This window comes from Atractosteus spatula, chromosome 9 (assembly GCF_055471065.1).
Source record: "Atractosteus spatula isolate fAtrSpa1 chromosome 9, fAtrSpa1.hap1, whole genome shotgun sequence".
In the NCBI taxonomy this organism is placed as follows: Eukaryota; Metazoa; Chordata; class Actinopteri; order Semionotiformes; family Lepisosteidae; genus Atractosteus; species Atractosteus spatula.
In genome coordinates this window covers 19,366,206-19,392,397 of record NC_142714.1, presented here as the reverse complement: position 1 = coordinate 19,392,397, position 26,192 = coordinate 19,366,206, and the positions used below count along the sequence as shown (strand labels likewise).

Here is a 26,192-nt window from a genome sequence, read left to right as displayed (position 1 = left end):
TAAATATTCACAGTTGTTTTATCAGAGTCTGAGATAACATCCCAAATACTTTTCTGACCCCACAAAACTTTATTACATGTACGTGCTCTACCTAGTGGGGTAGCAAGCAGTCCAGTAGTCTTGAGATGACAACATAGATGAACCATGGATGTCTCTTGAATGTACTGTATTTACAAATGTCGGTACAGTAGCTTAGTTTGAGGTTATAGGCTTTACTTTAGATCTGATATTCTCCATGATGATGGGGTTATAACTTGTAATTCTGTATTCAAAACCTTTGAAAAACCCAGTGGTAAATAAGATGGCTTTCAGAAGCTTCCATTAACTTTCTGGACTTTGTGAATATGCCGAATGAATAACAACATTTTTTTAACATTATATTTACAAAATGTATTATGTGACAGGATGTAAATATTACATTATTCATTACCATTAACCAAGAGAATATGCAGTTAATTTAGACATATGCATCTTGGTAACATCCAATGCTCTTACAATTATTTATGTTTTAATGTATTTATGCAACAACTACAAAAAAAAGTGCATTTCTTTGCTAAAACTAACTTTCAGCTATCTGTAGTGTACTCATATTTTTGGATCTAGCTGTATATTACCATTGCAATGTTAACTCTTAGGCAGATAACGGTGTTGGGCAAATAGAATAATTACTTAATACAGTAACTACTATGTATGTACGGCTGTCACCTATCTCTTTCTTCCCTAGCCGTTTTTACCGACAGACGTGTAATAATTCTACAAAAGAAATCTCAAGAAATCATTGTAAGAGCCCCAAAGAGAAGCCAAGCAGTTTTGAGTCAATTTATACCAAACAACCCTGACACATTTCAGGTTTACTCAGAATGTACTGTATTACCTTCATTTTCCATTGCAAACATTATATTACCTGCAGAATATATCCCAAATCATAACACGTTCTATTCCAGAGTGTGTGCACCGTGATAAAACGTTAACACTCGAGACCACTGTGTAATACCGGTTTCTTTTTGTGCTCTCACCTGCGCTAACTACTGGCGGAATAATGCTAAAACGCAAAGTGAACTTTGGAATTAAGTTTTTCGTTTGTTTTGCAGTAGGTGATTGCAAATGTGAGTTAACATAAAACAACTAGTTTATATAACTAGAAGTGTTCATTTTACAACAAATTGGATCTTATCTGCCTCTAAATCCAGACATTTAATTTTACACAATGCTCCGAATTACTTGATAGAATATATCGTCAAATCACACCTTGCATGAAAACGTCTTATTACGTATAGTTATGAGTTTAACAGACGTTGACATTTTTGTTGCACGTTTTTTAAGTTCTGTGTTGCACCGCGGAGTCTAACCCCGCCTCAAATAAAACGCTCCAGGGCGGTTGCTATGACAAAAGAGAAATGATCCCTTGGCATACCTCCTTTGCTCGTGATGGTTTCTCAGCAACGCAAAACACCAGTGTAGGACTATCCTCAACCTGGGAAGTTCTGTAGCTTTATTGCAGAAAGGCAAAGGAGACCGGCGTAAATAAGTAACACACGATTAATTCTTATTCTTAGCACAGTGCATTCAGCATCATCCCACTTATTTATTCACTGAAGACGTTTACAGAAACGACAATGGAGATCCTAACTCTTCCCTTTATAAAACCGGATGACCCCCGTTTAACGCTGAAAGTGGAAAATAGAATGAGAAACATCTTTGTGACCCAATTAGAAGAGCCCAGGTATGGTATGGATTTTACCAGTCTTTATTATCCTTGTTATGTTCTGCATTACAACAAACTACAGTAGGAGCCTTAACAATATTGTAAGCAAGACATACAGTAAGCACGTTGAGACGTTGCAGATAATAGCCGCTCCTTTAATTATTAGTTACTGAATTTCCGTTAGTGTGATGTGTTCTCCTGATGTGCAGGGTCAGACCAATTCTTCATGTACTGTAAGAATGAGATTTCTCAATAAAACATTCTCTGCCCGTGTCCTCTACCGCTGTCTTCGAGTAGTAAGTTAAAATGTTTAATGGTATTGAACAAACTTTACAGTATACATCATTTTCACAACTTTGTTACTGAAATTTCAATAATGCATTTTCTTTCCTGATGTAGAGAGGACGAAAATGAAAATATCAAATATATTCCAGTCATCAATGAGGTAGGAAACGACAACTGTTCAGCCATTCCTCTGGTGGTAAAGCTGGGAACTTTGTGAGGTCAAGTCGAAAATATTTCTGGGATGGGGTCATGAATGCCTAGGACCCTTGTGGTGATTGAAAACAACATGTGATGGCACTGAGAGGTAGAATGTTTACTCTGAAATGTGTGTGTGTGGGGGGGTGGTTGGGGTAGCATTTCTCTATGGTGATGACCCCTGTTTCTACCTTGGCTGGGAAATTAAAAATGATGGAGGGATTAGATTATTGCCCTTGTTGAACCTTTTGGTTCTATAAGAACATTAACGAAAACAGGACAGAAATGGGATAGCAACCAAAGAGTACAGTAGGTCAGATGTATTGTTTTTACTAAACTGGTGGCTACACTGGCACTTACCACCCAAAAGTAGACTGTCCCCGGGGAATCACTTATAGTTATCTTTTGTCCGTGGTAAAAAACTTTAAACATTGAATTTCAAATAGAATATCCCAGTTTTAAAATGAAATGAAAAAAAAAATATCAAGCAATCAGCCAGTCACATAGGAATTGGTCTCCCATTAATTTTCTGTAAGACATGATTGATGTCATTAATCTCATATTTTGTCAGAATGCATTTGTCTCTCTTCCTCATTATTGCACTTGATACTAGGCCTACAGTGGCCTCTTGTGGTTACTTTGTTCCGTGACACTTCAGTGTTGGTGAAAAGTTGGTGCAGGAAAGGAGAAATGTGACTAGCAATGTTATTAATCTTCCAGGCTTCCAGTAAGATTTTACAGACTGGGGTAAACACCCTCCAGAAAACCCTGGTTCTGAAAAGAGAGGTGGAAGTGGAAGACATCAACAGGCAGCTAGCGGCCAAACGCCAGGATTTCGCCAATCGCATGGAGGCCTTGGCACGGCGGAGAGCTGAGTTTGAGCTGAAACAAAAATTGGTAAATGGAGGCATTAGCTCTTTCAGACTGAAAAGTCTGGTTTAGTTTGAAGCAGCAGAGAGCTGAGACTGAGACAAAAGAAAATTAGAAAATCGATGGATGGACAGTTTGCCACAAGCACGATGCTAAGTAATAATAAGATTATTATTTCACATCAGTCAGAATTTTGTATGCGAAGGTTTCCTAGGAATGCCACCACATTAACTGTGCACTGGTTAGATTCAAAATGTTTCAAATTACAGGTTTTCAAGACCATAAAACATAATCAAGACCTTAGCAGCAGCAGCAGCAGCAGCAACAGCAACAACAAAATATTGACAAATAGAGTAGTCAGTGGTGATCAGAAAGAGACAAGCTAAGTGAATAATTATCACAGTGGATGTACTTATTTTGTGGATGTGTTTATTTTTCATTTCTGGTATTTTCTACTAACAGACAAAAGAGAGAGCTTTGAAATTTGACAAGTTCCTCCAAGACAATGAGAGCAAACGGCGGAGAGCCCTCAGAAATTACCAGATGGAGAGGAAACACAATGAACTGAAGGAGAAAGAGATACAGGATCTCCTACAGGAACTTGAAAAGCTTCAAGTCAGGTTTGAATGGTTCTGTACTGCTAACTGGAAAGACACCGTGTAAAGATGATGCTAATGTTACTAACGGGCTGCAGAAACACTGTGAAACATTTGTATTCGAATCCATTACTTTTAATTTAACTAAAAGCGAAACTGAATATATGAAATGTCTGAAACCAACTTTATAGTGAATGTACCACAAAAATTAGTATTCACATTCAATATTAAATTTTGACATAAGAATGAAAAGAATTGTGTTGGCATCAGTACAAGATTAATTCAAATGTAGATAAAATCAAATAAAAAATCCGACATATAAAACAAAAAACTAAACATTACAAAGATTATGTAATTAATAATGATTAAATTGTACTGTATGTCATATGTTAATTATTAAGCTTATGTTCCTTTAGCAGTATTTTAAGATTTATCATTATAGCTATTTATTTTCCTTTTTAGTGTTTAAAAATATATTTTGTGAAATATTATAGACAACAGCATTTAAAGAAGAAGGTGGAGAAAAACAAAATGCATGAAGATTATTTGCTGAAGATTATTGATCACCTGCCAGAAAGTAAGTGTGAATATCCTCTGTCAAATAATTTAATTGTTGCCTGTATTACTATACAGGACACACCTTTCAATACACCATTCTTATTGGTTTTTCCAGTAAAAATTGAGCTCATCTTCACACCATGTCAACAGTTCATTAAAAAGGAGAATTAAAATTAAAATCTCCATTTCATATTTAGATAGTGGTACAAATGTATGGTTGATATATCAATATAGATAAGCACTGTTCCATTTCTGTCAACATTTGCCTAATCAATGGACATCTGAAGTGTTGAATGGATAGAGAGCTGATATGCTTTGTTTTTCAATTGTAACCCATTATTATGTGCAGATTACCTGGAGTATGGGGCAGACTCTCTGGTTATGCCTATTATCAGAAGGCATGAGACCCTGGCAGTCACCAATGAGGCACTAGTCAGGCAGCTGAGCAGCCTGTCAGAGGAGCTTGAGAAGAGCCAGCACAAACTGGAGTCTCTTCACCAGGAGCATGATACGAACAAGCTTGTAAGAGGACATAGAATTTACAGTGACATCCATAAGTACAAAGGCCTGCCAGTTTAAAACAAACCTCATTGAGGTGGAGAACACATTTATACAATGCATAACCAAGCATGGCATATAGCAGATATGAAGTAACGTGAACTTGAATTGGAGTACCTGAGAGTCTGACACTGATATCCATACATTAGTTAGCTGGTAATCAGGCCACTTTAACCTTTATGACCTTTAATTCAACATAAACATTAATGACTGAAGACTGATTTCTTTATTGCTTTACAAAGCAATTATAATTTACTATTGTAGCCATTGTGCAAGTTTAAAAGGAAATGGACAGATATGTCATAGGTGTTAAACATTTCCATCAATATTGTTGCATAAAAAATTCTGAAATAAGACCCATTCAATTAATCTAAAAATCAGACAGTTATTAACAATAAGTATACCCTTTGTAGTCTGGGAGTATCACACATTACATTGCACGTGTGTTCTTAGTTTTTACAGCTCAACAGACACAAAAATAAACTGTTATCTTATCAAGCAGGAATCCTGCCCAGGATTAAGCTGCTCTCTAAAAACTGATGCTAAATGAATGGGAACCTATGTTCCTATTCCAAACAGTGCATCACTGAACAAGGGGAGATTTCCTTATCCTGTAGATTCCAAAAATAGGAAATCAGTATTTCTACCAACAGATAAAAGACAAACATACTGTATAAGACCCATTACCTAAGTGTATCTTACTTTTCCAGTGTTCAAATTACCTACACAGATCCTGGTTTCTCCTTTACAAGAATTGGGTCTCTAGTTACCTAGTTACCTCTGTAGTCTTTATTCCTTTTCTCCTTCCTATCTTTACTCTCTCTTTTTTACCGTGTGTCCTATTCATCTTGATTTGAAGTCCCATTGTTCTGTGTTCCATCCCCATGGGGACTGGATTCTCACTCACTGAGAATGATTGGGTCAATGTTAAATATTGATAGTCACTGTTGTCTATGTACTATGTATAAGTCTATGTACTTAATGATTTGACTGAGACAACAGTTAGTACCACTTGTTTGCTCCTATGGCTCTTTCAGATAAAAGCACAGTTTATGCCAAGACTTAAACAGTGCACATTGTATTATATTTTTAGAATGGGTGCTTTTATTGGGAACTCCAAACATTTATTGGATTTGTTTTTGTAATATTCTGTAATATTCATCTATTTTTACTTAATGAACATGTGTACCAATTAAATATCTAGATATTTTAGTGAAGCCTTATTGATTGACAGTTTTCCTTCATTACAAGGACACTTCAAAGAGAATAATGTCATTTTCTGGATTGAAACACATAAATGCTATAAGTATCAAAACTATTTGAGTTCATTTTTAACTCAGGGCCAGATGGATGTGGGTTGTGTTCTTTTGTAATTATTCTTCTTATTAAGATAGATTAATTAACAGAAAGACTTAAAAATCTTCATGGTGTCTGTTATGAAAGTTCAACCAAGGGTTTTGCAAATTTGTTTTGATTTTACCATCTTTTTCTAGACCATGGGAATACTGTGATATACTGTCGTCAATTGTATATTTACTATATACAGTATAGTAAAAGCTTTTTTACTCTAGTTTATAAAGGCATTGCCATGTTCCAAAACACAGTGAAGAGCTGTTTAAAAGTATGAAATCACAGCAAATGTCTCATAAAACCATATTCCAACCACAGTAAAAGTGCTCAAATCTAATGGCAAATTTCCTTTCATGCATTATCTGTGAAGTGTCACAGGACTGTACCCTTGATGGATTTCCAGTCTATTGAAAGGTGCACACACAAGGGCATTTTATAGATAAATATTCACCAGAATAAACTTTCAGAAGTTATGTCTATCGGGATATAATTAGTTCTTTTCTTCTACATTTTATAACATAGGAAATTTATTTCTTGAGAATAAGGAACTCTAGTCTCTGGTTGTCTCGCTTAGATAAATTGAAAAACCTTCTGCCTTTCAGCAACTAAATATTGACTCTAAATTCAGTTTCATATATTTTTCTGTTTGCATTTTTCATACAGATGACCAACAGTGAGCTATCTGACCTCCAAATCCAATATGACAGAGCTAAGGAGAGAAACAAACAGCTGGAAATGAATTTGACCCTACACCAAGGACAATTTAGAAACCAGGTGTGACCAATAGAACACATGCTATGAAATGTATATGCTGAAGCCTGAGTCCCTACTTTTCAGTAGGGACTTCATACAGATTCTTCATACAGCCCTTTTCACTATGTGCTCTTTACTTCAAGAATTTTAAATTTATTGATAGAAACAGTAGATTGCAATTAGAAAATAAGACAGTCAGTATTCAGATTACAAGAAAAGTGCATTAAATTGAGATAAGGTAGAAAAAGTATTGTACAAACATCTTTTAAAGTTGTTTTACTTTGGATATCAACTTTAGAAGTCTAAAAACATTTTACTAGGGGGAAATGAGATGTTTAAATAGTTCTTGAAATAGTGGTGCGATGATTACTTTGATGTTTTCAGTACTATTGCTTTACTATTAGTGATCTATAGAACTTATATAATACAGTACAAGGAATAGATAGCATAATGTAGTATAACAAAAAAACATAATGCAATAAGGTATAAGACTCCAACATGTGGAGTCTTGAACAAAGGTTCTCACTGAGTTCCACCTACTTATGTATAAATATCATGCTTCTAACCTACCCGCATGTGTGTTTCTTTTCACATCTCTCACTCCATCCCATCTTCACCCTTGCAGCATGAGGTGAATAATTTTCAATGCAGAACTGTTAAGTTGCAGATGTGTTATAGAATTAAAAATGAAAAGGGAAATAGGTGATAGAATAAGTGATACCTTTAATAGTGACAACGGTATCGTAGGATGCACAGTTGTGGTCTGAGTAGGGTAACAAGGAGATTCCAGAGCATAGTCCTGATATTCCACTGCATGAGAACAAAGGAGTAGAATAAGTGGGCAGGAGCAGTAGGAGAGTGGAGAAAAGGATCAACTAAGCAGCCAGCAGAAGGGAAGAAGAGAAAATGCAAAACACATTGCTGAGTCTTACAGTGAGCTTCTAATAAAGGACAAATGCTAAGATAGTTTAGAAAAGGCAGAGCTGCATCAGGAAATACATGTCTGAGGGTAGGAATGCAAATTGGGGCTAATAACCAAGGTTCATTCAGAAGGAGAGAGAAGTTTCTAGAGTCAAGAGAAACAAGTAAAGGTAAATGGATCACAAAGTGGAAAGGAGAAGGGCAGATAATATTCTGGAAATATGAGTTTGAAGTGAGAATCCTGGAGTTGGAACATTGAGGAAGACATAGTTCAGTGTTAAGCATTAAGAAAGGTCAGATGTAGACAATGGTAAAGAGAGGTTTACAATATTCCATAAGTATCTCCAAGAAAGAGAAACAAGAAGAATATACCTAGGAGTGTTTTCTTTTAAAAGCCACATCCTTCTGCTCTCTAAAACCTTTTATTTACTGATAGAGTGAAGAGCTGGGCAGTCTGCTGATGGCTGTCACTAATCTGGGTGAACAGTGTTACATACATCATTATGGGCCACTGGAGGATCTAAACATATTAACAATGCTGGACATGATAAAGGTAAAGGCTGAAACCACAGAGTAACCTCAAAGATGCTGCTTAGTTTAAACCCAGATAATTCAGATGTGTATGTGTAAACGTAATGAGCAGGCCCCAAAATAACCTCATATACAGTAGGTTTAGCTATTAAAAATATGTAAAGGATAAAGAATTCAATTCTGTTCCATGGATTTGTTTCCTCCCTTTTTTCTAATTAAAAATAAATGTTAACATTAAATTATATACAGGTGGGTAGCTGCGTCAGCACGCGTAGGTTGCAAAGGAACAAGTAATAGGTTTATTCCATGCTGAAAAGAGAAGAAAGAAAACACAATGTTTCGGCTGTGAAGACTTCTTCGGGTGTGAAGAAGGCTCCATGGCCAGAACGTTGTTTTCTTTCTTCTCTTTTCAGCATAAAATAAATGTATTACTTGTTCCTTAATTTATATACAGTATATTAAACCATAAAACGTATCATACAGTGTGTTTATCAACCCAGTAGCAAAATTCCACAATCAAAACACTTTGTAATTTTATACTTTGTAAACCCTCTCCTCTTAATTGTATAGTGTGGCAGGCCAGCTAAAGAAAGAGTTGTAATACAACTGACCTGCCACTAGAGGATGCTACTTGGCCTCTGAGTTTTGTAAATACATTTCACATCAGGTGATAATTAACTGATTGATTACATTTGTGGTGAAGGCTGTTTCTACACATTCTCACATGCGGTTAATTTGGATTTGTCTGGTATTTAAAAGCCAGGCTTGGTGGTGGTGGTGGTTGAGGTTTTTTGAGGGACTTTTTTTTTGTGCCCATAGTTATACACTTAGGTTATGGTGCTTTTAAGAAATATTAGTTTCATATAGTAGAAATGTTTGATTTTATGAGTTCCATTAATCTGTGAATGTTATCAATGAGGAGTAAAAATCTCTTGATTTTAATCTTAGAAATAGTGATGTTAAAGCTGATTGAGCAATTAAAGGGGAACTGTAAAATATAGTTTTATATTTTGTGGCTAAAAAGAATTAGTATTGATGAGTGCATTTCAAACCACAATGAAAGTGAATTGTACACTGTAACTTGTAAAACCTTGAATTTACATCACAAAAAAGACTAAATTTCCTCGTCTGCACAGTGCCATATTCTGTGATTCAGAATAAGTAACAAAACTTCCAGTGACGTAAAGTGGCCTTAATACATTGTAAAGAAGCAGGCTTGTGAATACATCTCTTTAATTCAATAGAAATATTGCTCTTGATTTCAAGATAGTTTTACAGATAAATGGAGCTTACTTGTTAACCCTGCATGCAGATCATGGTGGAAATATCTGTGGTGAAATGTATTCTGCACAACCTGTACTTATGTGTTTGTACATTGCATAACATTAGTCGTTACAGTGACTAGAGAGCAGGAAGGGCTGCTTCACGTCACAATTCATGGGAACTCTCGTTCTCGGCCGTGGTGAGACCAGTGGTTTGCGACACTATGGCCACTTACAGTACTTTCACAAAGTTTATTATTTTGTGATTAATTTGAAATTTGTACACTTTTAATATAATTTACTCAATGAATTTATTTTGTTAATTAATAATATTTAATAACTGCTTTAAGAAATTGGGACTGCAGTTCTCCGTTAAATCAGTAGTTGAAAGTATAACATCCGTCTCTCTCTTTTGGCAGGAATTCATTTTAGAAAAAATAGATGTTGGAAGAAAAGCAACACAACTTGCTGACTCAAGCTCGGCATTAGCAAATAGCACAGACTTCACAGACACCAAGGACAGGGGAGCCACACTCCAGAAGACTAACAGTAAAACTCGTCTGAGAAGAGCCAGTAAGAGTAGCAGTAATCCGAAGAGCACATCTGGCCTGAAAACACAAAGACTGTGACATGTCATGACAATTAAGAATTTCATTTCACACCATTATACATGAATGCAGAATTTGTGTTTTACAAAATGTGATCAACTATTTGTTGTATTTTAAAACTGCTTTATTTAAAAAGCAAAAATAAGCTGTTGTATGACTGATGCAATGTGTAACAACACTTTTTATAACTCGGAAGATCACATTTGAAGATTTTCAGGCCCAAAGGTGTTTGTGTTCTGCATTCTATTTTACACATACTGTATGATTACTTTTTAAAAACAAGATTGCTGTGACATTGATCAAACCTATGTTAGTTTTCTCAGAATTATAAATATCCTCATAGCACCAAGTTGTACCTGGGAATTATTTTTATAATGTGACACTTAGTGTTGTAAAAATTAAAATTTGCCATTTTATTTAGCCAAGCAGGGTGAATTACAGTAAATAATGTTTAGTTCTGAAATGAGAGTGACGAAGCGATGTAGCAATAAATGCTGCTGCCTCCTAGATCTTGGGCCCAGGGTTTGATTCCAGACTGGAATGCCTTCTTTGTGTAGTGTACATTTTATCAAAAGTTTTTGCTGGTTTCCTCGAACCTATCAAAGGCATGCTGACTATTCTGAAAATCTCTCAAATGTCTGTCTTGCACCCTGTGATTCTGGACATGTTATGACTTGCCATGACCCTTACAGGAGTAAGTGACTTTCTGATAAAGGTTAGATTTTAGAAATGATTATGCTCCTGAAGCTATTTAAGAAAACTGAGAAACTAACATGTACCTGTATGACAAGTAAATTAATTGAGTACAGCGTTGATTACAAACATGAGTGAAGCAGACCATTCAGTCATATTTGATCAATTACAATTAGATTAGATTACAATTAGTGACACTGGTATTTTCTTAAAGGAAAGGGTTATATACTGTACTTGTAGAACAAAAATTACAGTGTCACTGAAACTGTCGCATTAGAAATGCATCACTTTACCTTTAACAAACCACTTCTGTTTTTGAAGGGCTGATCTGCTGCGTCAGATGCTGAAGTCTGCGGAAGTGTTAGAATGTTATGTTATATATGTATATATATATATTATAAAATGTTAAAATTATATACCTATTTTGTATTGAAAACTATAATGATGTTCATATGCGTCTTACTCTAGTTGTATACTGTAGCTATACATTTTGTTTGTTTCAAATAAAAGTGTCATGTTGTAGCGCAAATACCCAGAGATCTGCAGCATTTTGCGTTTTGTCGAGTTGTAGAATGTATCATTTTAGCTGTTTCCGCACAGATTTGTGCAGGTTCTAACGCTTCCGTGTGCATCTTCGAAATGCAGCTGCTAAAGACTCATTTCACCTGCGAACCTATAAGTTGACGTACATGTCAAGACTGTAGAATAACTGAGAAAGTATTCAGTTTATTAGTGCCACTTTTGTTATAGAGTTCTGAAGTCTTAAGATCGACCTTATTAATTCCTGAAGATACTTTTGGAAATACAAAATAACAGGATTTCCACCGAATGTTGCCATTTGCTTCTCTGGTGCACAGTACAACAAGGTTTTGGAAAAAACGCTTTTGAATAAATTGATGATGACGTCACAGGAGCGTCAGATGGTCGGTGTAGCAATCATTATTCGAATAGAGCAAACTCGTTTTCTGTGTCTGTTAAAATCAGCGCACGTCCGTTTGCTTTAAAAATGCTGTTGTGTTTTTTGTATGAAGGGATTTTGGACCAACATGTTAAAGGGGTTGCATTTCCCATTATCTGTCTTCTCTAAACATGGTTAGTTACAGCTCACACAGTTTTGTGTTGTTTACAGGCCAGAGAAGTACTAATTGTAACTACGCAAATGCTATGCTCTGAGTTTCAAACAGCTTAAAATGTAGAGGCATCTGGTATGTTTTGGTTTTATGATTCAGGTAAATACCCTGTCTTGTTATAATTTTAGTCGGATGTATCGTCCGTCGCTTAGTATTTTGCTTGGAATTATTGCTAATTTTGTGCTCCGTATTGCCTTCTGATGTGTATGTAACAGGTCTAAGAAAGTCTTTTGACTACTTGAAACGTGGCTGATAAATGGAATCCTGTCTTTATTTTAATCATAAAAATGCTCCGTGTAGTCTGTAATGGTGTTGTGCGGTGCTACCCTTTTGCATGTTTATCGAAGTATTTGTGTTTTTTAGACGTCAATACCTCGATTGATCTCTCATAAACTGGATATTTCGACATTGCTGCAAGAGCAACCAGAAGATACGAAGTATCAGGTAGTTCTCATTTGTTTCGGATTTTTATCCCAGCATATAACGAAATAACAATAACCTAGGAGATTAGGCCGGTAAAAAAGAATAACAAGGCGTTTACATTCATAACGATAGCCTGGTGCGTGGTTAATGTAAAATATTATGATGTTCCTATGCTAGATTCTTGTTTAAAGAAGGTGGAACTAATCTACCCCAAAGTTTAAATTATTAAATTTTGTTCATTTGTGGTGACGGACCCTAAACACTGGCAATAGCAGATTAGTCAGTACACGTACTGTATGTTATTCTATCCAATGTAGCCTGACTAGACGAGCAAACTTTTCTTTCTTCAATCCTACAGACAATGTGCTGGAGAAGCAGATCGAGTACATGAAAGCCTAGGACAGTTGTAACTAGAATAATTCTAAGTGTCTTGTTGTGCGAACATGTTGACTCATGCTTATTTTACAGCCCCCCTAAGCAAAAGACACATTAATATGATTTGAAGTTTCCTTGATGTGTGGTACAGTATCTACCTCCTCATACAGCAGTTCTAAAGCATTTCACTGAGCATGGCAGTGTGAAAACACACCCGTCTCCTACAAATGTTAGAAATTTTTGTCAGCTCTGGGCAATTTATCTTTCCAAGAACATTTGTTATTATGGTTATTATTTTTGTCCCATTCGAAGTCCCAACATTTGAAGACAGAAAAGCATGAACTGTGGCATTTTTGAGCTCATTGGTAAAAGGAGATTGTATCATCTTTGTTTTTGGGAAGGACATTAGTCAACGCTATGCCTCTATTCGAAGAATCAAAGGAGATGGGAACTGCTTTTACCGGGCTCTTAGCTTTGGCCATCTCGAGTCTTTGTCGGAAAATGCAAGGGGATTGCAAATGTAAGTATTCAGAGTCTTTGTGGTTACAATATCTTTGTGAAATTGTCTTTGGCATTGAGGCATTTTCAGTTATAAATGAGGGCTTGTATGCAGAGCCAGTAAAATAATTCATGTGATGGCTGTTAGTTCCTTTCTTCGCCATTGCAATATTTGCTTCATTATTTGTACTATTGGACAAGAACATCGCAATTATAATTGTATTAAAATGACCAGAAGTATGCATTTTGTATTCTACAGATGGGTACTGTAAGTCTGTTGAGGTGGCAGTGGTTAGCATTGCTACCTTGCAGCACTGGGGACCTGGGCACAATTTCTGGGGTGCTATCTGTATGGAGTTTGTATGTTCTTCCTGTGTTCACATGGTTTTTCACCCACAGTCCAAAGACATATTGCTAGGTTTAATTGGCTTCTGGGAAAATTGGCCATGGTGTGCATGTCTGTCTGTGTGTGCTGTGATGGACTGGAGTCCCATCCATGGTGTGCCCAGCCTTAAGCCTGTTGCTTGCTAGGATAGGCTCTGAAAAGTCTGCAACCCTGTACTGGGTAAACAGGTTAGAAAAAGGATGGTTGAAAGTAGTCTGTTTATGAGACTTACACCTGTAATAGGTTTACAGTTATTTGCCAGTTTCCCCAAAGACCATTCCTATTTCAAATTTCAATTTTTATATGAATCTAAATTTATAATCGGTAATAGCCCAATTAATTTGATATGTAATACAGAAAACATGCAGAAATGCAAACAATTGTAATTGCAATATTGTTTTTTTTTAACTTTATTCAAGCTTTAAAGAAACTGTGCAACAGAGCAGGAGTGAGCTGTTGTCTGCTGGATTTGATGAGAACCGGTTCACAGACCTGCTCAACACTGTGAGTATACTGAAGTATTACATAACATTCAGGCTTTATCATTCTTGTTGATCTTGGAGTTGCCATTGACCACTAATGATATTACATCTGTTTCTTTTCTGTTTGTCTCTTCAGTTTGTCTGTGTTATTGAGCAGACACAGGAAGGTGGCCAGGGCTCTACTCTGTTAAACCTCTTCAATGACCAGACCACCTCAGATGCTATAGTCCACTATCTGAGGCTTCTGACCTCAGCCTACATACAGAACCATGCTGATTTCTTCCAACACTTTGTTGAAGCTCCCAGTCTGAAAGACTACTGTACTCAGGTCTGTATGCTAGATCAGGGTTAGCTAATTCAGGTCCTGAAGGACTACACACCTGCTGGTTTTCATGCCAGCCCAGCTTCATTACCTAAGTAAAGCCTTCATTGAGTTGACAAGATGCTTGATGGGAACATTTATAAGTTCTATACTCAAAAGTGTGTGATTTTACTAATGGAATGTAATAGTTAAAAGGCAACCTTCAACAGGAGGAAAAGAGTCATGCAGTTCAAATGAATCCTATTATTGAGTCTGTTGAGGGTTTATTTGTGTAACTGAAAGCTCAGCCGGAACAAAAACCAGCAATTGTGAGTCTCCAGGACCTGGATTGGGAATAACTGAAAATAGCTCATTGGATGAAATAAGAAATGTAATGTTTGGTATTTTTCTAACATTAATTATATTTGGAATATATCTGAGAATCTGACCCTTTTAGGAATACTTTTGCCAGTGTAGCTTAACCACTGTCTAACCTTAAAACCACACTTTTCTTGCCCCTTTGTAAACCCAGTATTGATGCTGTACATTTTGGATTGCTAGGAGGTAGAGGCCATGGCAATGGAATGTGACCATCTTGAGATTCTCGCCTTGTCACAAGCCCTTGGTGTCGGTATTAAAATTGAGTGCATGGAAGGAAACGACAGTGGCCTAAATCATCACATCATTCCGGAAGGAACACAACCAACTCTTCATGTCCTGTACAAAACCTCACACTATGATATCCTCTATGAAAATAAACAGTAACGGAGAAGGGATCTTATTATTCACAAAACAGTTTGTATTGCCTTTTTTAAAAGAATAAACCATGGTTGGGATTACACAGAGTGTATTCCATTGCATTCTATGTAGTCCTGTATCATACCCTTTTTTTCCCACATTTGTTTTATGGTTTAAGAAGCAAGTTTCACTACAGTAAAAAAAATTAATATCAGACCACTTTGCAAACTGGAAAGTACACATTTGAGGACAGGTTAGATGAAGTACAGTACTAGTGCCTGTTTCACTTTAGTGCCATTTTACTTTTTTAATCCAAAGCCATTTTTGTTCTTTCATAATCAGGGTGATTCATAAATGGTATAAAGCTCAGTACATCAAGAAAACAGAAGGGTACTTGGAAGATGATATGTATGATGTCACATACTGAATTAAAAGCAGCAGAACTATCTTCCTGGTATATCAGGTGGTGAGCACACATTTTGGAGGACAGATGTGTAGGACTTTAACTGTACACTGCATGTTTCATAGCCGCATATCCTGTCTAAGCACACAAAGAAAAGTGGATTCGTTTGTGATGTCACCTGCTACACTGCACTTCTGTTGACAATAATTACTTGCATGTTGTATTTATAAAGCAATTTATTATAGTATTTTAATTTAGTATGCTTCCATATGTTTGAGACTTTCTAAAATCTAAAATCTTTGATTTAAAAAAAATTAGAAGCTTACAAAATTACATTCATATGGATAAGTGAAACGGTATAAAATTGCAAACTGGAACTTAGGTTAGAATTAACCTTATTTCAGTTTGTCACGTTATGTAAAAATGTATACTGTGCATTAATATTAAGAAAAAAGAAAAGTTTCATTCATTTGTTTTCTGATAACTGGATTGTTTAAAAAGTCCATGTTCAAATAGGAATCCAGGTGATATGTGAACATGTATGCTGCAATGTCCATATTCAAAGATGTATGAACAAAATGCTACATTTCAAATAGCTGTATTTATAATGTTAAGTGGCATTTTACTCTGAAATGTCTGTTAAATCATCGACAAAACTGATTTAATCTATTTTTGATGCTTATTTTTCTTCTGCTTCTGATTTGACACGGTGTCCAGTGCCCTCTCCACATTAGCAGCAGGCAAGTCAAAGACTGGCAGTCTGCCCATCTGTGTGGGGTATTTAGTTTTCATCATGGTTTTAAATATAGGCTGAGAGAGCACATGTTTGAGGTGTTTCTTCATGCCTTTGACCATCTGTTGGTGCTGCTTATCCTCATATTCATCCTTCCTTTTCCCTGAAAAACACATTGAAGAAATAAGGTTATTTCTAAAAGCTCCTGTTACTCTTTTGGAGAATGCAAACTCATCTATAAAAATATATACAGGTGAGCACACTAATGCATTTCACCAACTTAATTTACTATCTCACAATGTCTCAAGGGTTACATATACATTTTTCCACCCGCAAAATCAAACCAGATCTTACACAAACCAGCAAATATTTTATTTCTATTGAAGTGAACATAAGTTAGAAATTCGAGTCAACAACATGGACAATAAACAGTGAGTCACACTAAGAAGAAAGACAATGTAACTGTGTAAAATAATGACTGTAGAATAGGTGATTATAACAGCCACTCACAAAAATGTTTTGCTCAAATCTGTAAACATGACAATTGCATGGTTCTTGTGGTATGGTGTAAGTGTATTCTGAGAAATTAATGTAATTTCACATTTTTTTACCATCAGTCATGAAAAATGACATCACTGGGAATTAACAGAATGTGGAGCAACTGTCAAAATAACAGTATAAACAACACTTTATATATCACAACCCACTAGGGCAGGGATTGGCAACTAAAAATTCATAGGTAAATTGATTCAAAAATGGAAAGAATGCCAAACCCAGATCTCTTCAGTGCGTCATAGCCGAGTCGTAAGAAGTACTACTTATGAAAGAAATTCATTCAGTTTGTAGAGTCTGTGCATTTCTTTCCACATGGGTTTTTGTGCCAGGGCAGAATTCTGCCTTTAGAGATTTTCAAGGTATGTCACCAAGTTAATACATTCTTGTGAGCTCAACAACTTGGCTAATTCCAGTTCAAAATGTGATAAAATCAGAAAAGTTCAGTAAAGGCATGTCAGCTTCAAGGGGTTTTACATTATACATCAAAGCTGCCCTCTCCACTAGTTTCTGAAATTGTATCCTTGGAAAACAATCTTTGTATGTTTAGAATAACTTTTCTCAATTTCTCGTTGTCAAGCTCATTGTTCTGCTCTTTGAATTGTTTCACTGGTGTTAAATTAACCAGCGAGAACATAAAATGAACATAAAATATCTGTATGCAAAATTCCTCTTGAGATTAATCTTTTTGTTATTTTGATTTTTAAATTGCTAATTAAACATATTGGGAACCCAATTCAACTGGGTATGCATGCAAACAATTCAGTCCAGTCATTTCTGAATTCTTATTTTTCATCCAGAATTGTCATCTTTCATGAGTTTTTACTGCTGCTAATCTTTGTCACATGCACCATGAAACAGACTTATCTAAAAGTCTAAAACTGAAAGTTACACAGTGCAGAATTACAGACATTTGAGTAGAACGTGAAATCTGAAGAGATGGAATCCCAGCCTGGCATTTGGGATTTAGGGGTGTACTTGTAGCCTGTGATTTTAAAATTGGAATTTTTTTTAATCATTTAATAAAACAAACTGTGGCTGAGTGCTCTTTAAAAAAAAGCCAGTGTTCATTTTACATCTGAATGCTGCAATTTTAAATTTAGAAGGAGCTGTGAAAGATGCTCTGCATGTGGTTTTGCAGCGGACATTTGCCGACCTGACCATATTTCTTCATATGAAGGAAGAGTTTTGTCTTTGTGATTTCAAATTGTTGAACCCCAGGGCTTTTCTCCTGTTGTTTGTAGCATGAAGAACAGTGCACTGTTACATATTGTAGATGGCTGAACACAAATTTGTCTTACCTATGAGGAGATCATCATCGAGATCTATTTCCAGAGCTTCTGCAGCTTGCTGGAACCAAGAATTGTGGTGCTTTGCTCTATTGTTGTGGTATTCAATCTTCTCTATTTTCCTTGCCAAATTCACACGCTCCTACAAAGAAAGCCACATCAGTCAAGTGCACAATCTGCACCTTAAACCATAATACCACTGGACACAAGTAGCTTGAAGCCAAGAGAAAAGCATTACAAAAATCCACTCAGATTCAATCACATTGAGAGAAGTTACAAACAGTTATTCTGAAAGTTTAAGACTGGTAAACGGTATAAGATTTTTGACAGTGGTGCATTCAATTTAGACCTAATTTGGAAAAAAAGTGGAGATGTTAAGTAATCACAGACTTCCTTTCCCCATAGGAAACAGTAGTTACCTACGTAGTAAAAAAATGTAGTCTCAATGACTGTAGTTTTAATGTCTAGAAATTCTTTCCCTTCATGATGTAACACACCTGGCATCTAAAGATTTGTAGTCAATTTTCTCAAATGAAATAGCATTGGCATTTTACAGTAAGTGGCTGTTCAGATGAAGAAAAAAATATCTATAACTTCAGATCTAAATGCATTAGAAATGCAGACTAACTGTTAGGCATTACCAAAAACAGCATAAAACGTGATGACCTGGCATTACTTACCTTTATTGCTACCATGCATTTTGACTGCACTGGAAACATGGGGAGTTCCTCATCTTTTCCAAGTGTTCTGTATATTTTCCTGAAGTTCATCACATCATCTGGCCCAATCAGGAGCAAACTGAGACCTTGTTTGGTGGCACGGGCTGTCCGGCCACTGCGATGGACATATGTTTCAGAAGTTCTGGGAACCTAACAAGAGGAGCAAAGTTTAAACAAATGGGACACTTACTAGTCTGCTTAAAGTAGGGATGGGTAACGAAAATCCTTGAGGGCCAGTTTTTTTTTTGGGGGGGGGGGTTTATGTTCAATGCCAGCTCGTATTTAACTGAACTTGGTATTTGTGAATTTAAATAGTTTCCAGGTTTTATAGAAGTAGTGTTAAAAAAATACTAGAGAATTGTGGCTCTCTAAGACCAGGGTTTCACAGTACTGTTCTAAAGAACAGTAACAAGTAGAAAAAGTATTTTCAGTGGATGTGATCTTGGTGTGGGTATTTTTACCTGATAGTGAATAACATGCTGCACATCCGGAATGTCAAGCCCACGTGCTGCAACATCTGTCGTGAGGAGAACACAACTGGAAAAGAAAACATAAAGAGGAATTAGTATTATGAAAACAAAACCAGACAACATCCACCAGACGACTTTTAAATAGTTTATTTTCTTCTGTTATAAAGAAAATGTATTCAACTTTTGAAAAGAATGATGTACAGGGATATATGGTGACTCATTTGAGAATTAAAAACTAATCTTCTATATACAATTAGAGAATTTACCCAACAACTGTAATATTAAGACTCATTTCTCAAGATGATAAAGTTTATTACAAAGTCTTGAGATAGCGGATGCCATTGCTTCTCACACAGATGTGAATGACTGGAGGAAGAACCTTCCTTTAGAAAAATCAGATTTCCTGAATGAATGAAGCAACTCGGACAGGCATGTTTATGACCCACAAACAAAAAATGTAATTTTTAAACCATGTGTCATATGTTTGCCCTCAAAGAATGTGCACAGCACAGGCAAATACTTTGATCATTATTAAAGCTAAATAAAACAAAAACAAATAAGTCTTGTGGTCTTGTGAAAAAAAAAAAACATGCTAAGGCTTTGAAAAGCTTACCTGTCTCTCTCGGCGAACCTCTCCAGGTTCTTCAGCCTCTGCTTCTGGTGCATGTTGGCGTGCAGGGGTAGTGGGGTGCAGTCCAGGATCGTGAGCAGGGAATTGAGGCGCTTGATGCAGTCGATGCTGTTGGCGAACACCATGGTGCGGCCTGGATACTGCAGCAAGAAGTAGTAGAGGTAGAAATCCTTCTCCTCGGTGTCGCAGTGGATGCGGGTCTCAGTGAGAGTCTCCACGGTAGCCTGCTTTCTGGTCAGGTCAATGACTTTGGGTTTATCCCTGATGCCCACTCTCTCCATCAGAAGCTCCAGCTTGCTCCTCTGATCAAGCCTCTTCCCCTTCTTCTTCTGCAGGATTCTGGCTGGTGTCTGGTGCACCATGGTCAGTGTGGCCGAGAACACAAAATTCTGCCTCAAGGGGTTGAACTGCACATCGTTCAGCATCTCAAGGAGAGATTCCAGTTCTGCAAAGTGTCCCTTTTCCACCATCCGGTCTGCTTCATCAATGACAAGGCACCTGACAGTACAGAATGTGGTTAGCTTTAGTATTTACAAGTACTTTTGTCACAGAACATAACAGTTCAGAAGAGCTTTGTCACACAGAACTGTGGAATTGCACGCTCAATAATAACATAATTCCTACGATTTCAATCATTATGTAGTAATTGCAATTATCTATACAATTATATAGATTTTTTAAAATATAAATTATATTTTATAAAAAATACGTAATATAAATATACATATATTTTAATATTTTAAAAACATATTTATATCAGATAACAAATATAAATCTATTTTTTTATATTTATACAATGATCTATACTGCAAAGTAAAACCAAATGATTAATAATAAATTAAATTAACACATCTTTCCTCAAAGCTATTGTCTGACAACAGTTTCTGAAACCTAAAGACCTTCAGAGTAAGACACGCTGGTATTGCAAGATATAGACTGACTAGACAGACAAGCCGGGGAAGAGTTGACAGTTCTCACAAGACGTCACTAGGTCTACAGGTTTTTAAATGCTTGACTAACTGAAGTAGCTTCTAACTTAAGTTATAATGAGGCAGCTGGGAGAAACTGCAGCTAGTGCAAAATGTAGCCACTAGGCACAAACAACCTTGAAATGCTGATGAGTCATTATTTTAAAGAAACGTTTTACTTGAATTCAGGGTGTTAATTTGGATATAAAAGGATAGTTCTTCCTCTGTTTTTTTTCTAACTGAAATGAAGCTTCATTTACTTAAGAGAGCTCTGAATTCCAAACTAATATTCTTCTGAAATTATAGTGTAGTCAGTCTTTAATTGGACGGTTGCAAATACAATTATTTAGATCATTTCTTTTATTTAGAAGTTTCAACTAAATATAAAAATCCAAAAACACTGCAATTGAATCCATGTGTACAATTCTACAATTTAAATATAATTCTTTGACTCTTATTTGTTCCAATGTTAAAATCATCATGGAAGAATTATAAAATGTCAATATTTTAAAGAGTTAATACAATTCTTAAAATTGTATTACTTAAAATAATGTCTTAAAAATAGGCAAGTAAAATAATAACTTTTCAGTTTAAAACTACTTCATAGTTCTCATGGAAACAAAATCTAAAATTTCAGACATTCAAATCCAGTGGGCACGGGGCAATGTGTCATAAATAAAGACAAACCAAATTCCCTATAATACATATTATCCAATGAATGTGCACTCTGTGTGCTAATTAATAGCTTTGAAATCCAAAACATGGGTTTGGAGTAGCTGCAAATATCGTACCTGAGCCGTTTGAGATTAGAGAGGTGAGGATGTCTTTCCTTAATCAGCTCCCAGAGACGTCCTGGTGTGGCGATCACAATCTCCGGCCTGCGGTTTAGCACTCTTGCCTGCTTTTGTGGAGCCATTCCACCAACAACAATAGCAGTCTTAATTCCTAGAGACAAAAGTTGAATTTTCACCAATTTTTCATACGGATTTAACTTTTCAGTGCAGCACATATGAACCACAGTACAGCAAATATGAATTACTGAACAAGCACACATTTTCTAGAATCATAATCTCTTTACCTACTTTTACCTGCTTACACAGATAAGATAAGACTATGAGAGGACTTGATTGATATTTAAAATTTTCAAAGGTATTGATAAAGTCAACTCAATTGACATTGTGAAGTACAAACCAGAGAACACAAGAGGAAACTAAGGAAAAGGACATATATACACAAAGGGTTGTGGGAGTCTGGAACAACTCCCACGTTGTTGAACCCAATACTCTGACTTTTTTCAAAAGGTGACTGGATGAGATTCTTGGATTAGCTGCTAGCACATCAATGGGCTAGAAGGATATCCCGAATGTAACTTTTTATGTTCTTAACGTACAGATATTAATTGAAAATAAGAATGTATTTACAAGACTGTAAATAAATGTGTCCTGTAGACTGCAGATGAAAAAAAATATATAGACCACAGATGCCCAGTCCTGAAGAATGACAGGTTTTTTTTTATCCTGGTGGCTTGCCAAGAAAAAAAACGTTCAGCCCTTTTACTGTATGTACTGATAAAACAGAGCTAGAGCACTTTGGGTAGTGTGAATGTTTTCCCAGGACTGGTGCCTGAATCTGACTACTGACCTGTAAACATTGCCACAGCATCTATATGGTGCTTCACCTGGACTGCAAGTTCTCTAGTTGGGGTGAGGATGAGCCCCAGCAACGGGTTCTGTTGCTTGTCTTCCATTTTGGACTTATTAGTCTTTTGATTGGAATTGAAGTCAAACTCCATATCCTCTATGACTTTAACACAACCCAGCTTCTGCGACTGACTGTCCCCCTCCCAGTCCTCTTCTGAATCCCCATCTGAATCCCCGTCCGCTGGTGTCTCTTGGGGTTCTGGCCCAGACAGACAGACTGCCCCCACTTCTCTCCCATGTTCCTTCGGGTTGTTAACCATCTCCTTGCTCTGCCCGTCCTTTGCTTTCCTCCACTCCAAAATGGCATGGATCATGGGGATGCCAAAAGCCAGAGTCTTTCCGCTTCCTGGTTGAAGATAGGCATGGGATATGAATAATGAACCAATGGTGTTATTCACATGGGGAAAAATTAAACGTATAATCACAAACACTAAATATTTACCTGTTTTCGTTTTGAAATGTTACTTGCTTTCAGAATGCCAGAAGTAATTTGCACATCAACCATTTTAATAGAGGTTTGGCTGGGATTATTTCAAGGGATATTTGAATTGATTTCTTATAATGTATTCAGTTACCAAGATAAGAAAACAAATGTAATTACATTTTTTATGTATTATAAATAATACATAAACATACAGAATGATAAATAATAAAATAACAGCCACCCTAACATACAAAATAGTGAAGTACTGTATATTCTTTTATAACCAGTACCTGCTGGTGTCTTACTGTTGCCAAGGAAACTAATGGTAGGGTAGCTCTACTAGGACTGCAATCTGCTGATTTATGCAGCTCCTCATTTATACCTTCTGTTATTCTTTGTAAAAAAGGATCTGTACAGGGTGCTGGTGTTTATTCCGCTTTGACCCACAAAACCTTGTTCAAAACTAAATTCATCTCTTGCTAGACAACAGGACTCTCAGCCCAGTGACATTTGTAGAGCACATCAGAATCCGGACCAGACTGATTCAAATTTGATCACACAGCATTTTCAGTTATACTGTCACTAGATATGGGTAGTGATGTTGTTCTGTTCAAAGAACAGCATCGGTTTTCACTCACCTGTTTCAGCTGCGCCTAATATGTCCATATGGTCTCTGATGGCAGGAGGAAGAGCCAAAGCCTGAATAGGAGTAGGTGCCTTAAATCCCAGGGAGCTTAGTGCCTGGAGGACTGGTTCTGGAATGAACAGATCTTTCCAAGCAGACATATCCAACTTCTGACTTCCTGACACTGAAAGGGCAGCACTGGTCCAATTTTTCACCTTCTGTTTAGGCTTTGGAAGTTCAGCTACCTGAGGCTCTGCTACTGTTTTATTCTTTTCTCTTTTCTTTTTTGGCGGTGCCTGGGTTTGTACACCATCTTCCTGAAGTGAGGACATATCTTCCACTTGTGGCACTCCTTGAACGTCTTCTGCATCTTCACCATCTGCCTCATTTCCAATTCCAGTATCACCTACAGGCTCCATCTTCTGAGTCTGACTCTTCTTCTTCTTCTTCTTCTTTTTTAGCTGTGTCTGGGTTTGTATACTGTCTTCCTGAAGAGTGGAAACATCATCCACTGGTGGAACATCTACGACAGTTTTGCCATCTGCCTCAATTCCAGTTCCAGGCTCCACCTTCTGAGTCTGACTCTTCTTCTTCTTTTTCTTTTTAGCAGGTTGCTTTGGCTGTCCCTCACTGACCTCAGAATTACAGTCTTCCTCGACTGCCAACTTTCTTTTCTTGCCTTTCTTCTCCTCGGTGAACGTAGAGTCAACAAGCTTGTAGTCTCTGAGTTCCTCAAAGCATATCAGCCCTCCCATGTTCTCTTCTGAGAAGAGATCAGGGTCGATCTCTACTGGACTCCACTTTCCTCTCACCTGGATCCCCCGTTTGGATTTGAACGTGGTCTTCAAAACATTCGTCTTTGATCTTTTAGTCTTCATTTTTCTGAAACACAAAGACAAGGTCAAATTAACCTTTCTGAAGACTGGAAACCTGCTTCTTTGTTGTGAACCTAAACTTAATATTGTTTCCAATTAAAACGATGTATTATGAAATGTCTTGTATAAAATATAACCTGTCTAATTAACAATACGCAGTAAAGATAATATAAATGGTTAGTATCGTTTTTTAGCTTTGAAATTTGTAAAAAAGAAGGGCTACTTAATTCGCTTCCTTCACCATAAACACGACTTAGAAATTTAAATAACCAATAATCATCAAAGAAAGAACGTTTGTAATATTCTTTCTCTGCATCATTACGAACTGATAGTAGCAGCTTTAATTTTAAGAATTAGGCTACATTATTTTTAATTATGCAATGTATAAATACCCAATTTACACTGAAAGAAAAAGAACAGTGAATGTTTCTAAATACTGTTTCTATATTACCGCAACGCCTCATTTTATCTAGCGTAGATGATAGAGCTTTGAAGTTGCACAGCATTACGATGGTAAACTTTTAAGATGTATGCCACCAGCAGGCATTTTAACAAAAATACCCACGTACCCACTATAAATAAAATGAATGTATCACTTTTTTGATAGCTTTCTCGTCTGAAGACAATATGGATCAACTACATTCCACATGAAAACAAGAAACACTCACACTTTGCACGAGGGCGCAGCCATGTCAATGTGGGCGGACACAAGCATTGTGCACCAATCAGATGCGAGTAAGTTTGAATAACTTTATTAACAGGTCACAAAAAGCAAGCATGCTTTAACAAATTGGTTTGTGTTAGAGGTCGTTCTTACAATCCGGTTTTACTTTTATTGTTTCATTGGTAATTGTCGGATGCTGAATTTCAGAATCATTTTGTATACAACTCTATTTGTATTTTCGCTGATTTAAATGAGAAAATTCAAAATCAAGTAACGCGTTTTCCTTCACATATAATCACATACAGTTAGACTTCATCGACAATTGTTTCATTTTGTCGTAGTTAAGAAATGAAACGTATTAGTGTTTTGTGAGTAATTTCAATTAACTGCTATAAATATGTGTTGAAAACATTGAGGCCAAATGTATGTGATGGCGATATTTAGCTAGTGAAACTAAACAGCATCGTCTGACTGTACGAAGGTTACATTTTGTTAAAGCTCAGATAACCTATTCCATAGCGTGTACCGTGTCATTTTTTTGGCATCAGAAACAGTATTGCCTATTACGTTGACATATATATGTAATACGGATCCGATTAATCTTATATTTGGTTATTTGACGTTTAACTACAATAAGCAAACTTTCAATACTGAGTATTAATGTGTAAAAATAAATTATTGTCTACTATCTACTAATATGGAAATATTTTAACTATGCCAAACATGCAGTATCAGTGATTCATTTATTTAAAAAAGAAACACAAGGGCCATACTAACACCGTTGTTTAAAGTTAATATCTTAGACACATTCGTAGATAAACCTTGTCTGTAAATAAGGGGTATAATAAAGAACTATAGCACGGGGCTTTCTCAGGTCTCCGACGCGGCTGTGTTTTTTTAACGCACAGTGCGGTAAATTTGT

The 26,192-nt window shown here is 36.4% G+C and overlaps 3 protein-coding genes across 5 annotated transcripts; 2 read left to right on the top strand and 1 right to left on the bottom strand.

The window, feature by feature from the left end:
• Positions 1 to 1,415: 1,415 nt before the first annotated feature.
• ccdc197 (coiled-coil domain containing 197) lies at positions 1,416 to 11,422 on the top strand. Its single transcript, XM_088925165.1, has 9 exons — positions 1,416 to 1,723; positions 2,105 to 2,150; positions 2,906 to 3,082; positions 3,518 to 3,675; positions 4,146 to 4,228; positions 4,559 to 4,731; positions 6,781 to 6,891; positions 8,228 to 8,344; positions 10,004 to 11,422. The coding sequence occupies exons 1-9, from the start codon at positions 1,617 to 1,619 to the stop codon at positions 10,211 to 10,213; spliced, it is 1,182 nt and encodes a 393-aa protein (XP_088781291.1). The 5' UTR covers positions 1,416 to 1,616; the 3' UTR covers positions 10,214 to 11,422.
• On the top strand, positions 11,224 to 15,373 carry LOC148828360 (ubiquitin thioesterase OTUB2-like). Of its 2 annotated transcripts, none has more exons than XM_088925166.1 (6): positions 11,224 to 12,114; positions 12,379 to 12,459; positions 13,215 to 13,333; positions 14,116 to 14,200; positions 14,315 to 14,506; positions 15,041 to 15,373. In XM_088925166.1, exons 1-6 carry the CDS (start codon positions 12,106 to 12,108, stop codon positions 15,242 to 15,244), a joined length of 690 nt encoding a protein of 229 aa, XP_088781292.1. In that variant the 5' UTR covers positions 11,224 to 12,105; the 3' UTR covers positions 15,245 to 15,373. The 2 variants fall into 2 exon arrangements, with proteins under 2 accessions (XP_088781292.1, XP_088781293.1); XM_088925167.1 differs by having other exon boundaries at positions 11,815 to 11,977.
• A 467-nt stretch (positions 15,374 to 15,840) lies between these two features.
• On the bottom strand, positions 15,841 to 25,321 carry ddx24 (DEAD-helicase 24). Of its 2 annotated transcripts, none has more exons than XM_088925163.1 (9): positions 25,275 to 25,321; positions 23,745 to 24,613; positions 22,624 to 23,028; positions 21,774 to 21,927; positions 19,997 to 20,512; positions 19,375 to 19,450; positions 18,875 to 19,063; positions 18,207 to 18,336; positions 15,841 to 16,516 (listed from the first exon to the last, which is right to left on the bottom strand). In XM_088925163.1, the coding sequence occupies exons 1-9, from the start codon at positions 25,319 to 25,321 to the stop codon at positions 16,287 to 16,289; spliced, it is 2,616 nt and encodes an 871-aa protein (XP_088781289.1). In that variant the 3' UTR covers positions 15,841 to 16,286. The 2 variants fall into 2 exon arrangements, with proteins under 2 accessions (XP_088781289.1, XP_088781290.1); XM_088925164.1 differs by lacking the exon at positions 25,275 to 25,321 and adding an exon at positions 25,176 to 25,246.
• Positions 25,322 to 26,192: the final 871 nt, after the last annotated feature.